The sequence below is a fragment of the Mytilus galloprovincialis genome, chromosome 12 (assembly GCF_965363235.1).
Source record: "Mytilus galloprovincialis chromosome 12, xbMytGall1.hap1.1, whole genome shotgun sequence".
Taxonomy (NCBI): domain Eukaryota; kingdom Metazoa; phylum Mollusca; class Bivalvia; order Mytilida; family Mytilidae; genus Mytilus; species Mytilus galloprovincialis.
Window position 1 is genome coordinate 78,049,926 of NC_134849.1, and position 27,196 is coordinate 78,077,121.

The window sequence follows — 27,196 nt, forward strand, 5'->3', positions numbered from 1 at the left end:
GAATCACAATAAAGCCAATTTCTGCTATTTATATATAAAGCAATTTAAACTTAAAGCTAAGGGTTTTATTCATAAACAAAAGCATTCAGCCATATACGATTCATGTTCCCTTCAATTTCTTGCTAAGTGCTCTATTTCTACAGTTTCTTTATTTTATTTAGCTCTACTGCCATTGTTGTCACGTAAATAAAAATCCTTTACAAAGTGGCGGCTAATGCCACAGTAATGTCATTTTTTATCTGAATCCTCTGTATCACAATGTCCCTTCAGACAATCTCCTTTAAGATTTTCACGTTTACCACAGGTATTGCCGGTTGTGATATCTTCATCTTCTTTTAAATCTTCAGGATTACCACAGTTGTTTCCGGAGGTGATATCTCCATCTTCTATATTTGATTCCTTATGATTTTTAGTAAAATTACTAAAATCTTCACAGCTTTCTTTATTCTCATTTTTGTTAGCTTTGGGGCAATTTCTTTTTACATGTCCAAGTTCACCACATCTATAGCATTTTTTTCTATCATCCCCGCTTCTCAACTCAGGACAATTTCTTTTCACATGCCCAGATTTGCCACAGTTATAGCAGCTTTTTCTCTCATCGCCTGTGGTCACCTGAGGACAATCTCTCTTTAAATGTCCAATTTTCTTACATTTATAACACTTCCTGCTATCTCCCTCTCCTTTTGAGCCATTTCTTCTACCTCTAAGACTACTTGGTTCTGGGCAATCCTTTTCCTTGTGTCCTGGTATTCCACAGTTGTAGCAGTCACCTCCCCTCCTATCTTCTCCTCCGTCCCGACTGTCTGGGTTATCCCTTTTGCTTCCACTTTCAGTGTTGTCCCCTGAACCAATGTAGCAGGCGCCTTCCCTATCCTCCCCTCCGTCTCCATCTCCATTGTTCTCCCTTCTAAAAGGTTTTTTTATTTGTTGTATAACAATATATATATATATATCTTAGCATCATTTTAAGTATGAATAAATGTAAATAGATTTATAACGTATCCATCTGTAGCTTTTAAATGTGTGCTTCGTTTTAGCTTCAAAATCCATGAAAATTGGTATCCCACAAATAACAATGAATCCATCAAAACAATCAATAAACATGCAAAGGTCGATTAGTAAAAGTTGAAATTGTTAGACAGAAATATCTTAAAAAAAAGACTCAACAATAATGTGTGTTCATCATGTTCATATGACACTATGCAACATTCACATTAACATGTTAAGTGATTCTTGATATGTTGGTCAAAGCCTCAATTTGGCAAACATCTATAAATGTTCACATCTTAATGAACCTGTTTATAAATAGGAAGTTTCTAGTTGATGTGACCACAATATCATGGTAAACTTCAGAATAGAAATGGGGAATATGTCAAAGAAACAACAACTTGACCAAAGAGTAAAAAAAAACATATATAAACCCCTCCATCTACCCGATACTGACAAACAAACAGACATACATGCATACAGACTAACCTACAAACGGATGCACAGATTGTATAATATAATTCTCCCTCCTTTGGTAGACAGGGCATACAAAGGTAAATAATAGAGAAACAAAGTCGATAAGTTTAAAAAAAAAAGTATAATAACAAAAATACAGAACTCCAAGGAAAATTCAAAAGGTAAGTCCATTAACAAATGGCAAAATCAAAAAGCAAAAACACAACACATGATTTCTTGTGTTTCAATATCTCCTTACCGGCTTGAGGGTAGAAATATCTGTTATCTAATAGTAAACTGTCATACTAGTAGGAGGTTCAGCTAAATATAAAACCAGGGTCATGAAAATGTGTGTACCTTGTGAGGAATACGGCAGCTGTTTTTAGCTCGTTCCTTAGATTTATAGGATTTGAGTTTGTCAGTTTTAATGAACTTCCTCTTTTTATGCCCCACCTACGATGGTAGAGGGGCATTATGTTTTCTGGTCTGTGCCTCCGTTCGTTCGTTCGTCTGTGCGTCCGCCTGTGCGTCCATTCGCTTCAGGTTAAAGTTTTTGGTCAAGGTAGTTTTTGAAGAAGTTGAAGTCCAATCAACTTGAAACTTAGTACACATGTTCCCCATGATATGATCTTTCTAATTTTAATGCCAAATTATAGTTTTGACCCCAATTTCGTGGTCCACTGAACATAGAAAATGATATTGCGAAGTTCAGGTTAAAGTTTTTGGTCAAGGTAGTTTTTGATGAAGTTAGTTACATCAACTTGAAACTTAGTACACATGTTCCCTATGATATGATTTTTCTAATTTTAATTCCAAATTAAAGGTTTAACCCCAATTTTCACGGTCCACTGAACATAGAAAATGATAGTGCGAGTGGGGCATCCGTGTACTATGGACACATTCTTTTTTAATTTTCCTTACAGTTGACTATTTTATTTTGTCTTTGTACCATTGTACTTTGGTTTAGGTGAATAAAGATATATATATTTATACTTTTTTATAGACTGTAGATCAAGTAAAATGTTTTTAGTGACATAAACGCATATAAAGAAAATTCTAATGCAACAACGTTTGTAACGTTCATTTTGATTGGATAACGTCACTTTTTTACATGGCATCAATTGACAATTTGATGCTTTGGGACATCACGCAAGCCGGAGTGCTTGGAGAGAACTACCAATTCAGTAGAAAAGCAAACAATCCTAGAAGATTAAGATTGGAGTATAGTGATTCTGCCACCTGCATGATTGAAACCTACAGTCTCAGTGTTGACAGGCTAGTAAAACAGTAGTCGACTTCTTAGACCAATTGAACACTCAGGCCCACAAATCTAGATTAACAATAGTGAGAAAAAGGATGGATAGAACCATTTCTGAAAACAGAAGTAATTTCTGAATTCCAACTTAGTTGTCTTGGAGAAAAATATGAAGTTTTTCTGACGGTAAGGATTTTTTTTTTTTTTAACGATAACAGATATTTTTATTCAATTATTTCCTGATATATATATACATAAGTAGCCCAGGTCACATACTTAGGGACCCCTGTATTTTAACAGCCTCACTTGACCAGGGAAAATATCAAATGAGTTTAAACTTCCCATAGTTTTACATAACTATATTTAATAACCAATACAATTAATTTTATCTGATACGCATCACTGACACTGTAATACATAATGATTCACTGACTAACCGTAAGGATTTAAACAAAACAACAATATAACTTTCAAATCATTCTTTTTTTCCTTACCTTTTCCAGGCACATAACTCTTGTACTTTTCTTTGAACCTCAGCCAGTCTAGGTTGTAACTTTAACTGTGATACACCCATCACACCCTCAACAAACTTAGCATCCTATAAACAACAAATATTCATCATTAACTGTGATACACCCATCACACCTTCAACAAACTTGGCATCCTATAAACAATAAATATGTATCATTATCACTTTTTTTCTAAATATTTGGCTTTGATTTTCAATTTCACCCTTCTCAGGTTTAGTTTAAACATATCTATTTATAATGGATTGGGAAACAAGTTATTACAACTTATATAAATCCTTCCACATTGTGCGTGCGAGTGCTGTCTTGTAGCGGCATTAGCCTGCTCTTTTTCAAATTCTAAAAGGGTGTCTTTTACATGCAAGAGACATGGCTCTCTCTTAATACGGGTCAGACATTTATCGTCCCCTTTATCATCATTTCTAAAGTCCCTACTCGCAAATGGTGCCAAGGTAGTGTCTAAAATTCAGTCTCTGAAATTTTTTGTCCGAAACAGGAATCAAACTAGGAACCTTTGTGTTAGTTGTCAGATGCGCTAACCACTACACCCTTAAAAAAAAATAACCTTTCCCTCAAAAAATGGTCATGATCTCAATTCAAATTTCCATTGGAGATGCAACCATAATCACCCCTTTAAAAACAATTATAAAAGTCTTAAAATAGAAAATTAATATTCCTTAATCAGCATTAATTTAATAGTAACTTTTTAAAGTTAATTGACAGCTAATCACCTCAAGACAATATACCATAATTTTTAAGCAGTGTAAGGGAGGTAATTTAACATATTATGTTTGGATTACCTCAATATATTTGGATTACCTCACTTACACTGCTTTAAAACTGTCTTAGTTGTCCATTAACCAAGAAACCCTTGTCCTCCCTTTTTTGCCACTAATTCCTAAACGGTTTGAGCCATAACCCCAAAAGCCAATCCTATCCATCCCTTTGTGGTATGAAAACTTGCGGTAAAATTTCAGAGAGATTTATACACTTAAACAAAAGTTATTGTCTGGAAACTAGAAAATGCCTTTTGGTGCCTCTTTTTGGCCCTAACTCTTAAACTATTACGTCCATAACCCCAAAAATCAATCCCAACCTTCCTTTTGTGGTTATAAACCTTGTATTTAAATTTCATTGATTTCTATATACTTATACTAAAGTTATTGTCTAACAACCAACTGTCTTCGGATACCAATATACAACTACAATATTTGTTTGCGGTCTCATAAAAACCCATACCTTTTTAACAAATTCTCGTTTAGTCCGTTTAGGTCCACTGTAGTTGTTGCTTTTGCTTATTTCAAGTCCATCATCATCTACATTCTTTGATTCTGACTCTGAAAATTTATAGAATACATACATTTACAAATGTTTTACCCATTTGAATGGTTTTACACAAGTCATATTTTGGGCCCTTTATAGCTTGCTGTTTGGTGTGAGCCAACACTCTGTGTTGAAGACGATACTTTGACCTATAATGGTTTAGTAACTTTGGTTTACTTTACCTTAATAGTGTACCTTCTTGAAAATGAAAAAAAAATCATTAAAAATGTTTGGATTTATATCATACAAAACTCATTAGAATGTAGCTGTCTATCATTAAAGGCCTTTATATAAAAATAAGAAGATGTGGTATGATTCAATGCCAAGGAGACAACTATTCACTAGAAACCAAAGGATGGTAAACCGTGATACCTTTTGGGTGTTTTATTGAAATTTCCCAACATTTTTTTTCTATTCCTGGTTCCCAATTTGGCACATTAGTTTTTTTTATGTTATTTTTGAAATAAAATAAACATTCTCACAATATTAATGGTAATGTAAGGAACCATGTACTGTTTACAAATCATCAGTCCTGCTGGGGGAGGCCATCTTTGTTATGGCCATGCTTACTTAATTAGGAAGTTAAATGTGCCAGGTAATTTTCTTTTCCCAGAAAACGGACACAGAACTTATTTTTGAATATTGCAATCCCCCACTATTCAAAAGTGTTGCAATGGAAATCAGATACGTCTTATACTCACCATTACACCATGCAGGAAGAGGTGGTGCAGGGGGCGTGTCATCTACATCCCCATACCTTGAGAACAATTCTTTAAGATAATCTTGTTTATAAATACCAGGAGGCCTTTGAGTGGCATATGTCTGTACAGCTGCATCTACACTGAAAACATAAAACAGTCAAAATATTTAAATAATTAATAATCAACAACAAAATATTGATTTTCTAGTTGTTATGACGTCAAAATTTTACGGGAACCTGTGTGATATCCAGTAATGGCGGACAAATAGCAATAAGGTGTATTGGTGCTCTTAGCTTTGTTGAAGATCCGTCGGTGGCCTTCTACTGTTGTATGCTCTTTAGTCAGGTAGTTGTCTTTTTGACATTCACCATATCTATTCTCAATTTTAATATATTTGCTGATATTCTGATGATCATATAAACATGAAAATGTTATCCTCTTCTCAATTTCATTTCCAAGATATCATCAAGGACAAGAAAAAAACGTGAAAATAATTCCCGACAAACCGGTTTGTCATTTTAATTCAATAAACGTTATAAACCATATGGAAAAAAAACTTTGCAGTAAATGAACCATTCCATTTAATATCTGAAAAAAAGGTTTGCTGTTTTTTTTTCAAAAGTCATTCTAATCCTGATTGGCTCATAAATTATCTGAGTTATAAATTGTGTTTTTCCGGATCAGACTTTTTTTTGTCTGAGGGGTTTAAAATTTAATTTAAACCAAGCATCTGAATGATAGAAATGTGCCTGAATATTTCTTTAGGCATCTTTGACAAGGTAACGCTGCCCCTCTTTTTCAAATAATAAATAGATGGTCCAATATTATATATTTACCTCCAATCATTTTTTTCTACAAGATATGAACTAATGAGAAATCCAGTTCTGTTGAAGCCATGTGTACAATGAACACCTAGAAACACAAATAGCATGAATTAGATACAGGTATCAGAAACATGATATATTGATATAGGAAGATGTGGTATGAGTGCCAATCAGACAAATCTCCATCCAAGTAACAATTTATTAAAGTAAACAATTATAGGTCAAGGTACCGCCTTCAACACAGAGCTTTGGCTCACACCGAACACCAAGCTATAAAGGTGTAACACCACTAATTTGGGCCCGGCCAGAAAGCACATACAAGAAAGTAGTACATATTTGACACAAAATAGTTCCTACGCATGAGTGTAACTTTCAAAATATGTAGAATATTTAGGTATTTTTTGTATCAAATGAAAGCTGAAGGACTGGTGATCATTGTAGAACAGTTTTGGACTTTTAATTTTGAATATTAAAAAAACGGCACAAAATTTTAAAAAGAGGGTACATTTTGTCTGTTTATTAGATCTGATGTACCTGTTTTGGTACATCCGAAGTTCCGAGAACCAGTCCTTTCTTATATGCTATTAAAGATATGTTGATTTTTTCAGTACAAGTCACCATAAAGTGTTACTTTGAAATGCTATGATTGCCACTTTATTTGAACTTGAAACAAAAGAGGTGTGCCTGCTTGAAATGGAGGAATTTAACATAGAAAGCAATGGGATTATGAATTAGTGGTGTACTTCCTTAAGGGCCCAAAAAATTACTAGTGTAAAACCATTCAAACATTTCAAGGTTTCATCTTTATTTAAATAAAAAGAAGAATTCCCTTGCTCAAGCTTTGCAACAAAAATGGGAATGACAAAAAGGACAGAAGAACAGAATAACAGAACGACAAAAGGAGTGAAAGTCAAGAGTAGCACTAAATGTCCCTATCCATTAAAACAATTAAAAAATTAAATTCTCTTAAAGCTTGTCCTGCAAACACATGATCTTAAATTTTCGAGAGAACTGTAAAAAATTTGATTTAGTAAAAATGAATGCCTTACAACAATTCTAAATACTCCAAATTAAATGATTACACAAATAGAAAAAAATGGCCTGCAGTCAAAGGGAAACAACTAGAAGGTTTATTAATTCACAAACTTTTAAGTGACATATTTCCACAACATTATATTTTCTGTTGGAACCCCCCTTTTTTTTGGACGATCATTGCATTTGAATTGGGACATATAGTTGGAACACCCCCTTTGTTCTGGGTAAGGAACCCCCCCCTTTTTAAAATGGCTCGATCTGCCCCTGTGACTATAGATTACCAATATTTGGTCACATGACTATATATTACCATTTAGTTGGTCACATGACTGTGTATTGCAAACATTTGGTAACATGACTTTATATTAGCAATAGTTGGTTACATGAATTTACATTACCTATAACTTCTAATGGTTTCTGTGAAATGAATCTGCTACATATGTCAATAAATGCACTGGTCTGATCAACGTCAGGAGACTCACCATGTCTGTAATAAAATTAAAACAACACATAGTATAGTTTTGGAATCCATGTTTTATACCAAGGTAAGGTCACTTGTCATAACAGCAATCCTGCTACAGCTTTAAAGGTTTATGACATCACTGAATGTAATATTTCTTAGTAGCCTTGTGCAACAAGAACTGAAACTAGGAAACCAGGAAACCTCAATTAAGCTCATACATGAGTTTTGGTGAAGACTTGTTGTTCAATCTTTTTAGTGATGTGTCATGTGAACTTGTTGATTGTCTATATTTGATTGACAATTTTGTAATCAGTCTTTCTTTGACCTATTGTTTTATCAACATCCCTTTTTATAACATCAAATCTTTTATTGTGACATTTAACTTAAATGTTCAACTGGATCATGCTGACTATGCAGTATGGATTTTATACATGGTTTAAGGTCATACAGTGACCTATAGTTTATAATTTCTGTGTCATTTGGTGTCTTGTTGAGAGTTGTCTCATTGTCCTTGTGCAATGTATGTGAATGAACAGTGAAATGCTCATGTAGGGTAAACTGTGGGCAAGAGTTACATATGACTCCTCGTCTACCCAAACAAATACAATGTCATGACACCTTATTGTTTATTGTGTTGGGGTGTCTCGTGAAACTCCTACCAAACTTTGCAGTATTTACTGTAGAAAAAAACATATATTAGAATTTAGATACATGAGAAAAATTCAACAAAACAAATAAAAATATTAATCTTGAATTGTAACTGTATGTACAAAATGTATTTATATAATTTATAAACCTTTCTTACCCTCTGCACTGCAGCTTGACATATTTACATTCAAATTTCTCATCGACTTCATCTTTGTTATAAAATCTGTTGGTGTTTGTTAAATCTATTAATAAACCCATTTTTAGCTGAAAATGACAATAAAATAAAACATTTTAAAAAAACATACATATATGATGCTTTGCTTGAGTTTAAAACAGAAATTAACTAATTATTAAAATCTGTTTTCTTTTGACTATAAATGTCAACTTGCTAAGGGATGTAACCCTTCAAAAGAATGGGCAAAAATTATATATAGACATGATAGAGTCAAAACATGTTTAACCAGATGCATTTTTGCGTCTGTCCCCAAGTCAGGAGCCTCTGGCCTTTGTTAGTATTGAATGTTTTTTAATTTCAGTTCATTTTTAGGTTTTGGAGTTAAGTATTTTCACTGAACTAGTACACACTTTTATTTAGGGACCAGCTGAGGCCCAACTCTGGATGCAGGATTTTCTCCCTGTTGAAGACCAATAGGTGATCTTCGGCTGTTGTCTGCTCTTTGGTTGGGTTGTTGTCTCTATGACACATTCCTCTTTTCCATTCTCAATTTTATGTATTAAGTAAAGGATATAATAACATGACTAACAAACCTTCATGGATTTAAGTGAATTAAACAACAGATCCAATGTAAAACAACTGTATTCAGGAATCTGGTCTTCATAACTTTTGTCAAGTGGGGTCTTAAATGGTAAAAATTTCTTATCTGAAAAATATACACACAATAAAATAGCAATAATAAGTACTCTGTCAGAAATAGATCAATTGCTCAAAATCATTAATTATTCTGTTTTATCTTTTGACCTATTTTTTATAAACTCATATAATTGTAAATTCAGAGATATTTTTGACTTTCTTATTAATAGTCATGAGTGTGACTGGTTGATTATAGCATTCTTTACCACTCACATTCTAATATCTCATGCATTTTTCCTTAATATGCAGATTTTCATGAAATCGCAATAATCAATCTCACATTTGTTTCCCTATTCTTAAAAAACTTCAATAATAAATATGATAAATGCATGCAATAATTTCTAAATTTACAGTATCACAGATTGCTTCTACATTTTTTTGTAGATATAGGAAGATGTGGTGTGAGTGCCAATGAGACAACTCTCCATCCAAATAACAATTTAAAAAGTAAACCATTATAGCTTAAAGTACGGCCTTCAACACGGAGCCTTAGTTCACACCGAACAACAAGCTATAAATGTATGTACATTGTTTGTATTCATTCAATCTATTTGTTTCTTTGCCTGTCTTAATAACAAATTTTATTTTCACAACATTTTGTTTTTATTTATTTGATATATCTATTCATGCTTACAAATACAATACAACTGAAACAATAAATTTTAACTAATGAATGTAAAAAGATGTTGGGTATCATTAATGAGGCAGCAACCCAGACACATAACAACCAAAAGACATTTAAGGTCAATATTTGCTTTTCAAAAACACAGATGTATTCTAATTCTATTTGGTTTCATTCCTGATTGTAAATCCAGAGAACCCTTCAAACACACATCCATTTCTGTTCTATAAAATAGAAAAAGCCAAGGTAAAGTAAGTTTTTTAAAACTTATTTTCCCTTCACCAGAGATTCATTTATTATAATTTAAGTAGATAAATCCTACCAATAAGTTGACCTTTACGGGGACAGTCAATCCATCGAGGAGGTGGTCCAAGCTTTTTCTTATTCTTGTAGCTCATGATTAAATACTCTTTTCTAAAATATCCATTTTATACCTGGAAAATATAGAACACATTTGTAAGAAGACAATCATGTTAGCCTAGATCAAAATAAAGCAATCATTTTACAAAATTTAAGAAAATACTGTTTTAAAACTATCAAAATGGGCAATGCCAATAGTCATGGGCAATAGTCATGATCAAGATAATAAGATTAGGGATGAAGAAAGACACAGAATAAGTATCATCTACTGTTTTCCTTATTTCTCAATTATACAAAGAGTTTTTCAGAGGGTCAGCTGGGGCCATAATCAACAAATCAAAACTACAAAACTAGAATTTTTCTGATACTTTAAGATATATTAGCTGTTAAATTAATGTTATAAACTGATTTTTTTCTCAAATTCTCATGTTTGATTTACATAACATATTAAAACTTATACAGTCTTTTGATGTCTAAATATAGTATGCAGATTTTAAACATGGGATAAAATTCAGAAAGGGGTGCATATTATGTATCATCATATGGCTACACCATTTTGTACTACGTTCTTTTTAGTTTTAATAATAACAAGATAAAAATTGTTCTACTTATAAGTAAAAAGTAGCTCTGACAAAAAATGTCTGAGATATTCATTTTTTATGGAGTTTTTTGAGGAGGATAAATAATATTTTTTCTTTCAATTGAACAAAAAGAACATGAAATTGTAAGAAAACAATTTTGAACTTAATCATCATTCATTTGATATTACATTGTATTACTAGATTTATTTTCAATGCACGTTTTTTTGCTATCTTTCTGATACTAATAATTCATTCCAAAAATGTATTATCAAACAATTCAATACAAAAAAAAACTTATCAATCCATAAACATGCAGAACGACAATTTATTTCAATTTGTCGGTATCTTTCATGTCAAATAGAATGAATAGATGACTTTCAAATTCTTACTTATTCAATTCACATTTCCTAGATTTGTATTTAGATGGGCAAAAGATTGTTTATGTGGTTTGTGGTTACTTTGCGCTGATCAGTTAGGACATGTAGGATCCGGCAAAAGAAAATAATGATGCCCGAGTTTGACTAAATATTTAAGTAAGTACTTTAAATATTTAATTTAGTCCAGTAGAGAATGAGCTCTGTCTAATTTAAGTTTATTGCTTCATATACAATGTAATTGCTTCAGATACATGTACATGTAGGTATCAATATATAATATAGAAAAGAAGATATGGTATACATGGTCAGGTATAAGACTGCTTTTAACATGTTTTATACATGTCGTGAAATGGGCAAAAACGCTATAAAAGTTTTTATTTTCTACCAAATATGTTAATTCTATTATCTGACAAGTAGACTTAATTAATCGGGCTGATTAAGGTGGTACCTAATACTACAGGGAGATAACTCTGTAAAATCAACAGAACGTTTTAATGACGTTGTATTGTTAAGGGAATATTAAGCTTCTCAATGATCACAATAAGATTTTGTCAAACTGCTATATAACCAGTGTAATTTTTTTGAATAAATGGTTGGTTCAATTTTTTTGAAATTTTTATATTTTTCACAAAGGGTCAAAGTAAATACTTTGTAAAAATTTTAAGAAAATTAAACGAGCCAAATTAATTTTGGTTAAGGTGTTGGGTACCACCTTAAGTCGACTAATTTTAACTAAGTGACAAGTAGGGACAGATAAATATGTGCCATCATAATTTTCCATGAGTTTGGTTGTCTTTTCTTTTATTTGACTGACCCACAAATAAATATTATATTATTCATGTAGAGTAATTTCATAAGATTAAACCAAAAATATATAAGTCAGCATAAACATGATAAAGTATATGATAGAAAAAAAATATAAAGAAGGGCAACCATTTCAGGCATTTGATAAACCCTTAAAACAGAATACACAGTAAAAAACGAAATTAAAAATGCATAGAAATAGAATACCTATTCGTGTTTCCAAATCAATTAACAAATTGTGTTTAAACAATGAATTGTTATTATATCATATGATTCAAAAGTTTAGGTTCATCAACAGATCTCATCTGTAGAGAACTACAGGGTGTCAGACAGAGTGTTATGTGACTTAAGTGGGATATGACAGAAATATTAATCTTGCTGCTTTAATTAATGTATGATCTTATAAACATGTTTCAAACATACTAGATTAATAAAAGATCAAAGTTGTTAATTCCAAGAAAAGCGTTTTACTGTAATTTTATCCAACAGCAGTTGCTTCCCTTGATACGAAACAATCAATGTATTCAATTCCAGATATGATTTGTGCTCTGGATTAAAACTCATCCACTGAAATATTGAACAATATTATTTATCTACAATTATTGAAATTATAACTTTTATCCGTTGTCTTTTTATTTATACGAAAATATTTCAACAACAAACACACATATGTCTGCGCCCATCACCACATGCACGTTGAACTGAAAAAAGAACGAAAAATAAGATGAAGACATCAAAAAAGAAATCTAAGCACTTTGCGAAACAAAATAAGTCAAAACCCAAAAAGACCAGCAACTCAAAGTTTAACAAATTTGACGGAAAAAAGACTAAAAACAATCCAAAAGACAATAAATATGATAAACATGATAAAAGCCAAAATAATGAGAGTAAGGGGAAATCTCGTGCTGCTATTGCAAACGAAAACAAAGTCAAACGAATGAGAGAGAAGAAGTGGAATAGAAATAAAGATGACGATGACTCTGATTTTGAAGTTGTCGATTCAACATGTTTAAGTTTAGAAAAGTCCATCAGGGTAATTATAATTTATATAGATACTAAGATAGTCTGACGTTCAACACTTGATTTGCAAGTTTAGGCTATGGGACGTTACAGCTCGTCCCATTTAAAAAAGGTGGACATATTTGCTTATAAGTTATCCAAGACGGATGCTCTGCATTGTTGCTTTTGAGGACAATAGACACAGGCACTTGTTTCTATCCATACGAAGGTCGACTATCCATATAAATAGAAGAAGGTGGCTAACAATTTTTTTTTTAGGTCACGACATTTTCCGCTTGGGACGCTTTTTCTACCCTTCAACTTAATGCTAAAAATCCCTACCTTATATGAATCGATTCAGTCAGGGATGATTCCACTATATAGTTTAGGGCCGCTGAGCGGCCCTTACATTGGCCAGCGGCCCCAAAAAAATGTACATGAAAATAAATTCCCAATTCAGGAAAATAAAATAAAAATCGATATTTCCGGAAAAGTTTCTGTGACACCGAGGCAACTATAATTTTTCATAGTTTGTTGTCAAAACGTTTTAAAATCCGGATAAGAATGCTGTTTACAATCGCATCTTAGTAACAACGATTTAAATATGTCAACATGTGCATGATGTGGGAAACAATTTTAGCAGCCGAATACAATTGATTAATATGTTATGGAAGTATTGGATCTTGTAAAAGCAGATCTCCCAGCAGGTTGATAAAAATGGGTGTCAAAGCAGACCTCGGCAGAGAGCAAATTCAAATTTTGATATAACATTGATGGATAAGGTTTTATGGACGCCGATCTCGTAAAAGCAGATCGCCCAGCAGAGCCCGTTATATAATATGATGAAAACTTGTTTTGTAAAAGAAATTATTTCCTCAAAAGACAAAAGTTTGAGCGTTTTTTGAAAATAATGCTGATGATAGACCATTCATGAAATACGGTGTCATCATTATTGAACTATTTCAAAAGTTTTGAAGATGATCCAAATAATTTTAAAGAACACTGGTTCAATGCTTTAAATATCTTATCAATCAAGTATATGAACTTTTGTAATTGCTTTTCTGAATTCGACAATTGACCAGTTCAATTTGAAATCCATTTGAATTCAGGTAAATTTATAGAGATGACCTGCTGTTGAAAAAATACCCGATGAATGATTTTTTTCAGTGGTTTATGTTAGCTGAAATATATGTTTTTGTAATAGGCCTACATTGTAGGTAACTATAGCTAAGATGATAGACTAGTGCATCATGTTCAATGGTATTCATGTAATAACAGTAGCCCATCCAGAATTATTCAAAATGTTACAACTTACATGAACATTAGTGTACAGGTTAAACTTAATAATATACATTTTCCGTTTTTCAGGAAAATAATGTTATTTCGTCTTAGATTTTATGCTTAAAAAATTCCCAATTAGAATAAAAATTCCCAATTTGATGTTCAAGGGACCCATTTGAAAACACCTGGAATCATCCCTGTCAGTGAATATGTTCCTTTAACACTAAACTAATTTCATAATCCCCACAGTGTTCCTCTTCACGGTAATCTACTCTCAATTCACTAAACCATGTATATGATGAGGATTTACTGGTAGATAGACTTACTACTTTCGACGACAGAAACCAATCCAGCGCTGTTCAGTCTACAACTTTTTAATGTGAAAACCTGCGTCAGCATATACACTTCAAAATCCATTATGATTATGAGATATGTTATGCAGAATGATGTCTGAGGGCTTTATCCTAGGTGTAAGATAATGGACCGCCATTTCACTGTCTCACAACTTTGGTCCTGATTATGCTTCCTGTCATCGTTATTACTACGTTCTAGATTCATAGACTGTTACTCAATCATCGTGGTTAGATGGCTACCAATCTGGCCCTGAAGCAGCTGTTATGAAGGCATTCAACAATACCAAAGGGCTGTAAAGCCACTTAAGGTCGTTAAACACTTCATCATCATCGATTCATTAAAAAAAATCATAATATTGCATTTGCAAAACATTGATAGTTTCTGGTGTGGGGCATGTTGGGAGGTTGGCGGTTTTGCCACCCAGACCATATAGCCCTGCCGTCAATGAAACAGAGTTCAAGCTACATGTATGCGTATGATACTTTATATAAAGTGTTGTCAAAGAAATGTCAGAATACTGTATATATTCTAATTCAGTCTCCTCAAATCAATAACTTATCAAATAAATCAACTGAACGATAGATTTTCATTTAAAACCTGAAAACCACATGAAAGATTATGATATTTTTTCTTTATCAGAAAGCTTCAGAGCAGTCCAACAATCCATCTGATGGTGAAAATTCTGATCAAGAGGCTAAAGATACAAGGAAACTTCTTACTCAGCATAACAGAAAGAAAAAAACATCCGGAGGATTTCAGTCTATGGGTAAGTAATATGAAATCTAAAAAAACATCGGGAGGATTTCAGTCTATGGTTCATGATCAGTAATATTAGCTAAAAAGACACCAGGATGATTTCAGTCTATGGTCAGTAAAATGTAGGCTAAAAAGAGGAGGATTTCAGTCCACGGGTAGGTATTTGTAAGCTAAAAAGACATCGAGAGGATTTCAGTCCATGGGTCAGTTGTTATAAGCTAAAAAGACATCGAGAAGATTTCAGTCTATGGGTCAGTTGTTATAAGCTAAAAAGACATCAAGAGGATGTCAGTCCATGGGTCAGTTGTTATAAGCTAAAAAGACATCAGAACCTTGAAGGATTTCAGTCTATGGCATGTATGGGTATAAGACCTTGTGAAGAGTTGTCCCATTGGTAATCATTCCACATCTTATTTTATTTTTGAAATTTATTCTATTGGTGATAACTCTTAATGGATTCCTATTTATGGGTTTTTTTTCTCTCAAATATTCATATTGATGTTAAAACTATCAGTGTTATTTATTGAATAATCAATGTTTCTTTGTAAATTTTCATTTGTATTTTCAAACTTCACTGTTATTTCATATTAATATTTTCAAATACACCTTGTAATTATTTAGTTGTCATTATGATCATTGTCATTTTCAAATTGACATTTATTTTAGATTATAATTGTTATTTTCAGGATTATCTCATTCAGTATATAAAGGGATATCACGGAAAGGCTACAAGATACCTACTCCTATTCAAAGAAAGGTAATTTATTGAAGTTAATGTATACAAAAATATGAAGATATGGTATGAATATTGATGAGATATGAATATTGATGAAATAATTATCCAAATAAGGTGATACATGTAACAACAAAAGGTCATGGCATGGCCTTTAACAATGAGAAGAACCCGTACAGTATAGTTAACTGTTAACATGTTTAAAGAATTGATGAAAAATTGAAACAATTCAAGAGAGAAAATTAACTGCCTGATTCATGCTTTAGGCAATAGACAAAAATGGTAATCAACCACAACTCAAGTTAAAAGGGAAAAACATGATGGATGTAATAATAGATTGTGAAAAAAAGAATGTTTTCTAATGCAACACAGAAAGACTGAATGCATTGATTAAAGTTCTGCCAAAATTTCATGAATGATCTGGGCTCATAAGGCCTAAAAAAAAAAATGTTGTGTTTCCGGTCACCCGACCGACCGTCCTTCAGACCCCCGACTCAAAAGTTTTTAAAGCTGATGCGGGAAAAAAAATAATTTGTATACCTACCGACCGTTTTTTTCTGAAAGAAAATAAAAAATTCTAAGTCCCTCGATCTTTTTATCGCCCCAAAAGAAAACAACGCTAATTTTAAACTCGAGGCTTATTTTTAGAATGTACTGGAAAGTGGAATCTTCTTGGCTAATTATATATGCGGGAGCATGCGCAGTAGTTATTTTCGTTTGTCAGTGTTTGAACATGGCAACACAACGCGTCCTATTCAATGTTCAACGCGGAAAGTGTGACCATTTCGCGGAGAAAAAATATTTCTAAATTTTACAGAAAGTAACACCTTTTTTGACATTAGCAATGAAATTCATCCAATGTCTAACATCGATGAAAAAAAATACACAACACAAATTGTGTGCTCGGCCACCGGCAAAAATGACTGGACCGAGATTGATGACAATAACACAACTGTTGGAACAATGCAATCTTTTGGAATTAAATTTATCAAATTTTCATGCCAGACCCTTCTTCAAAATGAACCTGATATTAATCCATCTGAAACTGGTCAGCCAATCAATGCTTTAGACATTCTGATGAAAAGCCACAGATGCTTTGCCAAAAGAAAGTGTCCTGCCAGGTGCAGTGTATATAATATATTTGTCTATCTGTAGGTTTGGGATGATGTTTGGTTCATGTTCCTATAAATGAATCTGCCCCACATCTTCTCAATTTCTTTCTCTGACAATCCCAAACTTTTGGTCCTGAAATGGGGGAATTGGGTTTAAAAAGCTAATTTCCTAGGGGAAGTGCTGCCCAAATTTTTTTTAGGTTTGGACTTCGTTTTTTTTTTCAGGGGTATTTTAAAAGGGGGTAAACTAAAAGTTATTTCAGGGGGATTTTAAAAGGGGTAAACTAAAAGTTATCTCAGGGAGATTTTTAAAGTGGGTAATCAATCTCTTTTTATTAAATCCCAAACTTTTGTCTGGTAACTGGAAATTGAGTTTTATATATTAATATTATAAAAAAAAATAAAAAAAAAAAATAAAAAAATCCCTACCTACCGTCCCTTCAAAATTTCAAGGGGGTGATGGGAAACACAACATTATTTTTTTTAGGCCTAAAAGTCATTTCAAAACATGAATGTTGATTGCATGTTATGGATTCATTAAATATTTCAAAGACTGTGCAAAGAATAAAATTGAGAATGGAAATGGGCAATGTGTCAAAGAGACAACAACAGAAGACTCATTTTAGTTTGTGTTATGCATTAGTTCAAATTCAATATTTTCCTTACCATTATCATCACCAGAAACTCTAAAACTCTTAGCTTGCTGAAATAATGATTTTCTGTGGATTCATTATTATTCATTGAATACCAACTATCGTGGATTTCGTGGGTACAGGGAAACCACAAATTTGCTGTATGATTAAATGCAGACTTTTTGGAAAACCAGGAACTCAAATATCCATAGACCATGAAAATGCAAGTTTTCCTCAATCCACTGAAATAGGTACATACAAAAAATAAATGAATCCACAGTAAAAGAGGTTACACTGATTATTTTTTGTCTTCTAGACCATACCTTTGTTGATAGAAGGTAAAGATGTTGTTGCCATGGCGAGGACAGGAAGTGGAAAGACGGCAGCATTCCTTCTGCCGATGTTTGAGAAGTTAAAGATACATTCAGCAAAGACTGGAGCTAGAGCTTTGATCCTATCTCCCACTAGAGAGTTGGCATTACAGACATTGAAATTTACAAAGGAGGTATTATTGTAAAAAGTGTTACTACAAATATATGTTAGAAGGTAATTAGAGGAGGTGGAAGGACCTTTGTGGCCTTTATTTTAGCGGGTATTTAGTTAGAGGGGTAGCTGGGGAAATATATTTTTGGCCAGCAACATAAGTTACATTTTTCTTAGTTTCAGACAGGGAAACAAATGTAAATAGGAAAAAATCTTGTTTATAAATATAATGGTTTAAAGAATTTGTGTCATAAAACTTTTCTGGTAGGCAACACTTAACAATTTAAATTTAATTTTTGTCCTTTTTAAAAAATCCTGCATTGTAGCACATTCTGAGCTTAATAAGTAAAATATGAATAAAATGGAGAATTGTGAAGTCAATGGGACAACAAATGTGATTATTTTTGAAAAATTAAAGCAATTGGAATTACATGCTATTTCTATATGAAGAACTGCTAAGTAAATTACTTTTCCCTAAAAACAATGAAAATGAAAACCTTAACTTTCACAAAACATATTACAACACATAGATATATTTTATTTTAACAAAGCAATAGTGTTCAACCTTTTGCATTCAATATTAAAGATGAAACAAAGATAATATTACATGTCTTGTTATTTCAGCTTGGGAAGTTTACTGGACTTAAAGCAGCAGTTATCTTAGGAGGAGACAGGTATTTTTTACTTTCTATATGCAGTGATTTTGCTAGCGCTCGTCACTTTCGTATTTTACGAAAGGGTTTTCTCATTGACGAAAGTTTTTCAAATCAATTTCGTCACTTTAATTTTGAAAGTGTAAAAAGAATTTCGCAATAAAAACTATAAATCTACCTGTCTTCATGTTTTTGACAAGTTTATGACCTCCAGGTAATTAACATTTTCAACAGGTGTTTCAAGTTGTGATTACAACTAATCCGCTTATCGCCATCAGATGGGTCACTTATCCGTTATTTATTAATTAACCCCATAATTGAATGACCATCATTATTTTTTCCCCAGGAAAATCAGTCAGTCGGCATTTCAACAACCAGGAGTATAATTTCGTCATTTAATCAAAAATGTAACAACCCGGACAGTTCGCATTTGAATTTCAATATTTCCCAAACGATCACAATCTGAAGATAGTTTGTCGTAGATTCGTCATTCGAAGGCATTTTCGTCATATTTGATTTAAATTTTGTGTTCTACGCATGCGTGAAAGTATTCCTTTGACTATTTATAGACATTAAAAACGTAAAATACGAAATCATTTAGAATCAATTAAACGAGAGAGACAAAAATATATCTCTTACTAAAGGAATTTAAATCGAAAAATGATAATTTCCTGATGAATCCGGACTCGTTTTGAATTTATTATCCACGTGTCACTTCCCGTTTTCGTTTCATTTTAAAACCGAAAGTAGTAAACGTGATTTGTTTACAACCTCCTTTCAGTCATTATAATCGATCCAGAAAGGATTTTTATACATTTTCAACTTGATAGAAATGATTTCCAAATATCGACTTAGACGTTTTATAAGGATAATAATTATGCAGTGAAATAATCATTGCAAATTAATTTCTGCTGTGATTCCTTGTTTAAAAAAAATAGAATCCAACTTTTGTTGATCAGGAATGACCCCTGGAACAAACTGAAGAGAAATTGTGAACTAAATTTCTGGATTCCATGTCAGAATCTTTCATAATAATGGCCAATACAGTCAAATCATACATTAACTGCCAATCAAGCTGGTGCCTCAATCCCTTAAAATCTGACTAAGTCAAAAGATGAAGCTAGTATTAATATACATCATTGTTCCATTGCTTTTACACAAAATAAGGTTGATTTTAATAGCGCGCAAAAGTGACTAAAGCCCTCAAAATCCTAGCTTAAACCCTGCCTATATGTATTTATTTAAGTTAAGATTCAAGTTTACAGTTAGTCATAAGTCCAATGCCGGATATGAGTAAAAAAGAAATTGGATTTGTACTAAAGTTATTGCAAAATTTTGTATAGACACACAAGAAAAATGTTGAAATATTGGTCCTTAGGCTAGAAACGGGAAAAGATTTTAGAACAGAATGAGTTTATATATATTATAAGTTATCTACGTTCATATCCGTAGATATGGATATTTTATCATCCTGAAGTACCCCAGTACACCTTGAGGTGAAGCCCAAGGGTGTACAGGGTACTGAAGGGTGTTAAGATATCCATATCTACAGATATGAACGTAGATAACTAATTTATCCCGGTCTTAGTCCGAATTGGGCGAGTTTAATGAAATTCAGGTACAATATGAAATGTGAAAACAGCGTTTTTTTCATTATCTATAAAAGTTTTATTGGAATTTGAAAATTTTATATATTTTTTACGGGGTGTAGGGTACTACCTTTGGTGTATGGTACTACCTTTGGTAGTCAAATATAAGACGTTTTTAATACGGAGACAGAGAAACTGAATTGAGTCAAATTTGGCGCTCAATGTTGTGAGAGTTACCTCAAAGATGGTGTGACGTCAACTTGGGTCATTTGCATAGCTAGGTCAGTAGTCCCATTCCTTGAAAACTGTGGCAGTCTAGTGATGCATTTAATGAAATGAGTGTAAATGATCGGCATAATAGGACAAAATCGTTAATGAATTAAATATTTAATTACAAACATGATGGATAATCTACAGCATTCAATATTTTACAAGGAGCAATCATGGAACTAAGGAAACTTGCGTGAAGAGCCCGGGATAATGGTTAGCGACGTCCAAGGATATGGGTTAGCAACACCCAGGGACTATGGGTTAGCAACACCCAGGGACTATGGGTTTTGTAACGACGTGCTTTAAGCAATAAAAATCCTAGATATATACTAAGCCGGGGATAATGATTAATATTTTATATTCATGCCGTTTTCTGTGCACCAAAGTCATGAAAATAAGTTGGTCTGTAATCATATGGAGCTTTGAAATAATGATATATTTATTTTCCTCTCACAAAAGAGATATAAATAATAGAGATCTAGAGTGAGGGTGAATGAGACAGAAACCCAAAGACTAAAAAACTAAATCCTTAGAGAACTATTGAAGGTGAAAAAAATGTTATCCTTGACAATTTAAATAGAAAATACATCAACTTGACAGTAAATCAACAACATACAAAAAACTAAATACATTATAGAGGGGGAATAGGATCTTTATTGGGACTCCAGGATCGGGTGTTTTTAAGCTCAGGATTTCGGGATTGACCCTTTCAGGATCCGGGAATTCTTTTTTTTCGAAATTGGGACCTCAGGATTTCGTGTTTTTAAGCCGGGGATTTCGGGATTACATATTTTTAAGCCCGGGGTTTTTGGGATCATGACCCCTCCTACCCTCCCTCATTGTATAGGTCAACACACTGTCTTCAATAATAGACCAGTGTCTAAACCATATGTCAAGCTCCTTCTTAAGTTGTGACTAAAGTATGAAATGTATTTTATTTTACAGAATGGATGATCAGTTTGCAGCCCTTCATGAAAACCCTGACATGTAAGTTAAAGCTGTCTCAGAGAAAGATAGGTTTTATAATTCAAATTTAATGCATTTTCAGGGCAAAATATCATACAATAAACTATTATTACTTAAAATGTTTTAAATTCCCATATGACAACATTTTAAACATGTTGTAGCCAAGTTGTGTCATTACAGCATGGATGATGCTAATAAAATGTAAAAATTTTAGTTGTTTGTATGACTGTTTCTCTTCTGTAAGTTGAAAACAGGAAGTAAGATCTTGGTCTCTGTAATGTAGTCCTTATCAATTGTAAGGTCAAGACATTTTAGTGTGTCCTCTCATGTGTGATACTCATAATGAATCAGTAATTACCAATATTATAATTATTTTAGAATAATAGCAACCCCTGGTCAATTGCTCTATGTCCTTGTAGAGATGAATCCAAAGTTACTAATATTACTCTAATTTTAGAATAATAGCAACCCCTGGTCGATTGCTTCATGTCCTTGTAGAGATGAATCTAAAGTTACGGACTATAGAGTACATAGTGTTTGACGAGGCCGATCGGCTGTTTGAGATGGGATTTCAGGAACAGATGACAGAAATCTTACACAGAGTTCCGGAAACTAGGCAGACCCTGTTGTTCTCGGCAACACTGCCTAAACTACTGGTGGAATTTGCTAAAGCAGGTCTTCATGACCCGATCTTGATCAGATTGGATGTTGAAACAAAGATTAGCGAAAATTTAAAGGTACATACATGTATAAAGCAGAGCACTTAATAAAGTATTTAAAATCAATATTGATGGTAGGAAAGTGTACAAAAAATTGCTACAGACAATTATGGCATGACAAATTTAATAGACACTTGCCTATTATGGAAGACTTCGCTCTAGTTGTCTTTTGTTAATTATGCTGTTGGGTTACTGTCAAATTGTACATTATGCTGATTATTTTTTGTGATTTTACGGATTTAAAAAAATCCAAAATAATAGAATATACTACAGGAAAATTTGTTAACTGATTTAAAAAAAAACTGAACATTGAAACTGATCAGTTTTTACAGTTTTAAGTTAGAAGAATTAATATTTTACTAATTCTGACTTCCATTTCAGATGTCATTCTTTGGATGCAGAGAAGATGACAAGGCTTCAGTTTTAATTCATCTACTGAAGAATATTATTGACCAATCAGAACAGACAGTAGTATTTGCTGCCACGAAACATCATGTGGAATATCTTAACATGGTATGTTAATAAACTCATCATAGATACCAGGATTGAAAATCTGTATGATCCAGACACACTTTTTGTCTACAAAAGACTCATCAGTGACGCTCGAATCATGTTTTTTTTTATAAGACTAAATAAAGAACGAAGTTGAAAAGCATTGAAGACCAAAATTTCCTAAAAGTTTTGCTAAATTAAAATTTGTATATATGAAGTTACATTTTCACAACAACAAAAAAATGAAAGAAGAATCATTTGTACAAAGATTATAATATTTTCTACTATGATTTGAACTGCAATGACAAACTGAACTTCCATCTAAAGTTTTATGGACCCTTTTCATTGTGTTGTTTTGATACCTCTCATGAATGATTGCCATACATTTTCTTTGTGGCCTACGTGGCTGAGTGGCCTACGTGGCTGAGTGGCCTAAGTAGTTCTTCTACAGTGATCTGTCATTACTGAGGTATGTAGTTAGCACCATGTGTGACAGGTGTCTCCATCTTTATTAACTGGGAAAGCCTGCTGAAGGTCAATGGTTTTTTTTTAAGGGAAATCGGGTTTCTTCAACCAATAGCAAGAGTGATGAAAGTGGCATTTAGGGTGCAATCAACAGTTTTTATACGACCGCAAATTTTGAAAAAATTTTCGTCGTATATTGCTATCACGTTGGCGTCTGCGTCGTCGTCGTCGTCGTCGTCCGGCGTCCGAATACTTTTAGTTTTCGCACTCTAACTTTAGTAAAAGTGAATGGAAATCTATGAAATTTTAACACAAGGTTTATGACCACAAAAGGAAGGTTGGTATTGATTTTGGGAGTTTTGGTCCCAACATTTTAGGAATTAGGGGCCAAAAAGGGCCCAAATAAGCATTTTCTTGGTTTTCGCACTATAACTTTAGTTTAAGTTAATAGAAATCTATGGAATTTTGACACAAGGTCAGGGTTTCCCCTGGGTCAATTATTTTTTTCGCCACCTCTTTCGCCAAAACAATATATTTTTCGCCACTTTATTATTTTTTTCGCCAAGTAACATAAATATATTTTTCCTGTTAATGTGCCCTTTTGTACTAAGAAGTAATTTTTACAACAAAACAAAAGCTTTTATCACATGAAATTGATCCCTCATTTCATGTGTAGTCATTACATTGAAGGGTTACTCTCATTCGAGGGGTTGTTCCCAGCCTTTTGGATAGATTTTTTCATAGCGACAGTTTTCTTTTCTTGACCATCTTAAATGAAAAATTTGAGACGTACAAGTACAACTATGCTTGAAACACGTGCATGTGTCACTCAAACGACTTTATTAAAGTCAAAGGATAAAAGAATTAAAGTTCTAAATCGGAGATTTTTCTTGCTTTTGAACAATTTTCGTCACAACAACAGCTTTCTTTTCAAAACTATCTTTAAAGGGAGATAGGTCAAAAGTTTGCTTCAAACACGTGCGTCGCAAAGATGTAAAATAAATTCTGTATGTGACATTTATAGCGGAAGCCATTTGACCATATCATTTTGTGAAACAATTCAATCAACACCTTTATCAATTAGTCCTTTGTTGTCGATAGCTATAAAATTATAAAATGCAATCAGCTGATTATTGATTTTCTGTCTAAATCTTAATGAGGTCAAGGTGAATTCCGAGTATTGTCTGATCAGGTAAAGTCCGAAAAACTTGAGAAAAAAAAAGTAAATAAACAAAATGGAGGAAAATCAAATCGGTTTATATATTTCTTTCGCCAAATTCTTTCGCAAATGACGAATTTTTATCGCCACAATTATTATTTTTTCGCCAGCGGAAACCCTGCAAGGTTTATGACCACAAAAGAACGGTTGGGATTGATTTTGGGAGTTTTGGTCTCAACAGTTTAGGAATTAGGGGCCAAAAAGGGACCCAAATAGGCATTTTTCTTGGTTTTCGCACCATAACGTTAGTATAAGTTAATAGAAATCTATGAAATTTAAACACAAGGTTCATGACCATAAAAGAAAGGTTGGGTTTGATTTTGGGAGTTTTGGTCCCAACATAATAAGGGGCCCAAAGGGTCCAAAATTAAACTTTTGTTTGATTTCATCAAAATTGAATAATTGGGGTTCTTTGATATGCTGAATCTAACTGTCATGACTGTGTATGTAGATTCTTAACTTTTGGTCCCGTTTTCAAATTGGTCTACATTAAGGTCCAAAGGGTCCAAAATTAAACTTAGTTTGATTTTGACAAAAAATGAATCAGTTAGGTTCTTTGATATGCTGAATCTAAAAATGTACTTAGATTCTTGATTATTGGCCCAGTTTTCAAGTTGGTCCAAATCGGGGTCCAAAATTAAACTTTGTTTGATTTCATCAAAAATTGAATAAATGGGGTTCTTTGATATACCAAATCTAACTGTGTATGTAGATTCTTCATTTTTGGTCCTGTTTTCAAATTGGTCTACACTAAAGTCCAAAGGGTCCAAAATTAAACTTAGTCTGATTTTAACAAAAATTGAAATCTTGAAGTTCTTTGATATGCTGAATCCAAAAATGTACTTAGATTTTTTATTATGGGCCCAGTTTTCAAGTTGGTCCAAATCAGGATCTAAAATTATAATATTAAGTATTGTGCAATAGCAAGTCTTTTCAATTGCACAGTATTGCGCAATGGCAAGAAATATCTAATTGCACAATATTGTGAAATATCAAATTTTTTTTTAATTAGAGTTATCTTTCTTTGTCCAGAATAGTAAGCAAGAAATATCTAATTGCAAAATATTGTGCAATAGCAAGATTTTTTTTTAATTGGAGTTATCTTTCTTTGTCCAGAATCAACTTAAATCTTTGTTATATACAATATACAATGTATATTCACTTTTTACTACCAACTGATAAATTAAAATAATTTTTACCATTCAGTGATAACAAGCAGTTTTTTTACATCTTAATATTTTATGATGTATTTAAATGAGTAGTTATTGTTGCAAACTCCATTAGAAATTTTAATTGAGATTAGTTTTGGAATAAGGGAAAGGGGGATGTGATTAAAAAAATTGGGTTCAATTTTTCTCATTTGAAATTTCATAAATAAAAAAGAAAATTTCTTCAAACATTTTTTGAGAGGATTAATATTCAACAGCATAGTGAATTGCTCTAAGAGAAACAAAAATTTTATGTTCATTAGAACACATTCATTCTGTGTCAGAAACCTATGCTGTGTCAACTATTTAATCACAATCCAAATTTAGAGCTGAATCCAGCTTGAATGTTGTGTCCATACTTGCCCTAACCGTTCAGGGTTCAACCTCTGCGGTCGTATAAAGCTACGCCCTGCGGAGCATCTGGTTTTCTATGACGTCATATTTTGAGGGACCATGTATAAGTGACCCTTAGTGGTGGACTGATTAATAAAGATACTTGTATAAAACTAGATATCACTGGAATCAGAATGTTCTCTAGTTTATAATGGAGTAAAAAAAAAGTGTACTTTTAATAGTATAAAAAAGTTTTATCCAGAGAAACTGGGAAAAACATTGTCTAATTTAAGCTTAAAAAACCTGAAATCAGGTCATGTGCACACCCCTGAAGACATGATACCTGCACATTTTTCATAATCAAAGTTGTATGAATTTCATAGATTTTTACCTGGTCTTTCAAAAAAATCATGCTTTAGGCTACGTTCGCCTGCTCCGAAAAGAGCTACAGTGGCTGCAAATAAGTTTTGAATTTTCACTGCCAAAAAAAACAGACTGTTTACAGTGTTGTCTCCCCTCAAAACATGAATATTTAATCTATTTTTTTTAATTATTTTAATCATTCAACCTGTTTTAATTGAAGTTAATTAACATATCTTTACAACCAAATACAAAAAACATGATACTTTTTCACCAATTATGTTGATAAAAAGGGACTTCCCTCCATGTCTATTTTTAGTTGGGGAATAACCCCTAGTTTTTTATACGAAACTGTTTATAGCACCCTTAATCAATCATAAAAACATTAAGACAGTATGAGTTCCATGAATTATTAATCATACTGTGTCATTATATTTTTACAGCTACTTCAGAAAGCAGGTATAGACTCCACCTATATCTACAGTTCTTTAGACCAAACAGCCCGTAAAATCGCTGTTGGAAAATTTGTAAACAAAAAATCGTCAGTTATGATAGTAACAGACATAGCTGCTAGAGGAATAGATATACCACTGTTGGACAATGTTATAAATTACAACTTCCCAGCCAAAGGAAAACTTTTTGTACATAGAGTTGGTAAGTAGTCCTATACATACCACTTGAGGAATAGATATACCTCTGTTGGACAATGTTATAAATTACAACTTCCCAGCCAAAGGA

General features: G+C 32.7%; 2 protein-coding genes across 4 annotated transcripts in view; one reads left to right on the forward strand and one right to left on the reverse strand.

Annotated features, from left to right (window-relative positions):
• Positions 1-12,364, reverse strand: part of LOC143054929 (mRNA-capping enzyme-like) — a 46,402-nt gene extending 34,038 nt beyond the window's left edge. For 2 of the 3 annotated variants that reach the window (XM_076228027.1, XM_076228025.1), the window contains exons 1-9: positions 12,258-12,363; positions 10,035-10,146; positions 8,988-9,100; positions 8,377-8,483; positions 7,507-7,595; positions 6,086-6,161; positions 5,250-5,389; positions 4,465-4,562; positions 3,193-3,296 (exon numbers count right to left, since the gene is read on the reverse strand). In XM_076228027.1, coding sequence (XP_076084142.1) covers positions 3,193-3,296; positions 4,465-4,562; positions 5,250-5,389; positions 6,086-6,161; positions 7,507-7,595; positions 8,377-8,483; positions 8,988-9,100; positions 10,035-10,110 — 803 coding nt within the window. In that variant the 5' untranslated portion in view covers positions 10,111-10,146; positions 12,258-12,363. Of the gene's footprint in view, positions 1-43; positions 908-3,192; positions 3,297-4,464; positions 4,563-5,249; positions 5,390-6,085; positions 6,162-7,506; positions 7,596-8,376; positions 8,484-8,987; positions 9,101-10,034; positions 10,147-12,257 lie in introns of those variants that run through there. The other variant, XM_076228028.1, reaches the window with a different exon arrangement.
• A 120-nt stretch (positions 12,365-12,484) lies between these two features.
• The window catches only part of LOC143054930 (ATP-dependent RNA helicase DDX54-like), a 49,905-nt gene continuing 35,193 nt past the window's right edge, over positions 12,485-27,196 (forward strand). The window contains exons 1-9 of the mRNA XM_076228029.1: positions 12,485-12,867; positions 15,108-15,234; positions 15,911-15,981; positions 18,018-18,206; positions 18,809-18,858; positions 21,642-21,683; positions 22,120-22,399; positions 22,763-22,894; positions 26,902-27,112. Coding sequence (XP_076084144.1) covers positions 12,559-12,867; positions 15,108-15,234; positions 15,911-15,981; positions 18,018-18,206; positions 18,809-18,858; positions 21,642-21,683; positions 22,120-22,399; positions 22,763-22,894; positions 26,902-27,112 — 1,411 coding nt within the window. The 5' untranslated portion in view covers positions 12,485-12,558. The remainder of the gene's footprint in view (positions 12,868-15,107; positions 15,235-15,910; positions 15,982-18,017; positions 18,207-18,808; positions 18,859-21,641; positions 21,684-22,119; positions 22,400-22,762; positions 22,895-26,901; positions 27,113-27,196) is intronic.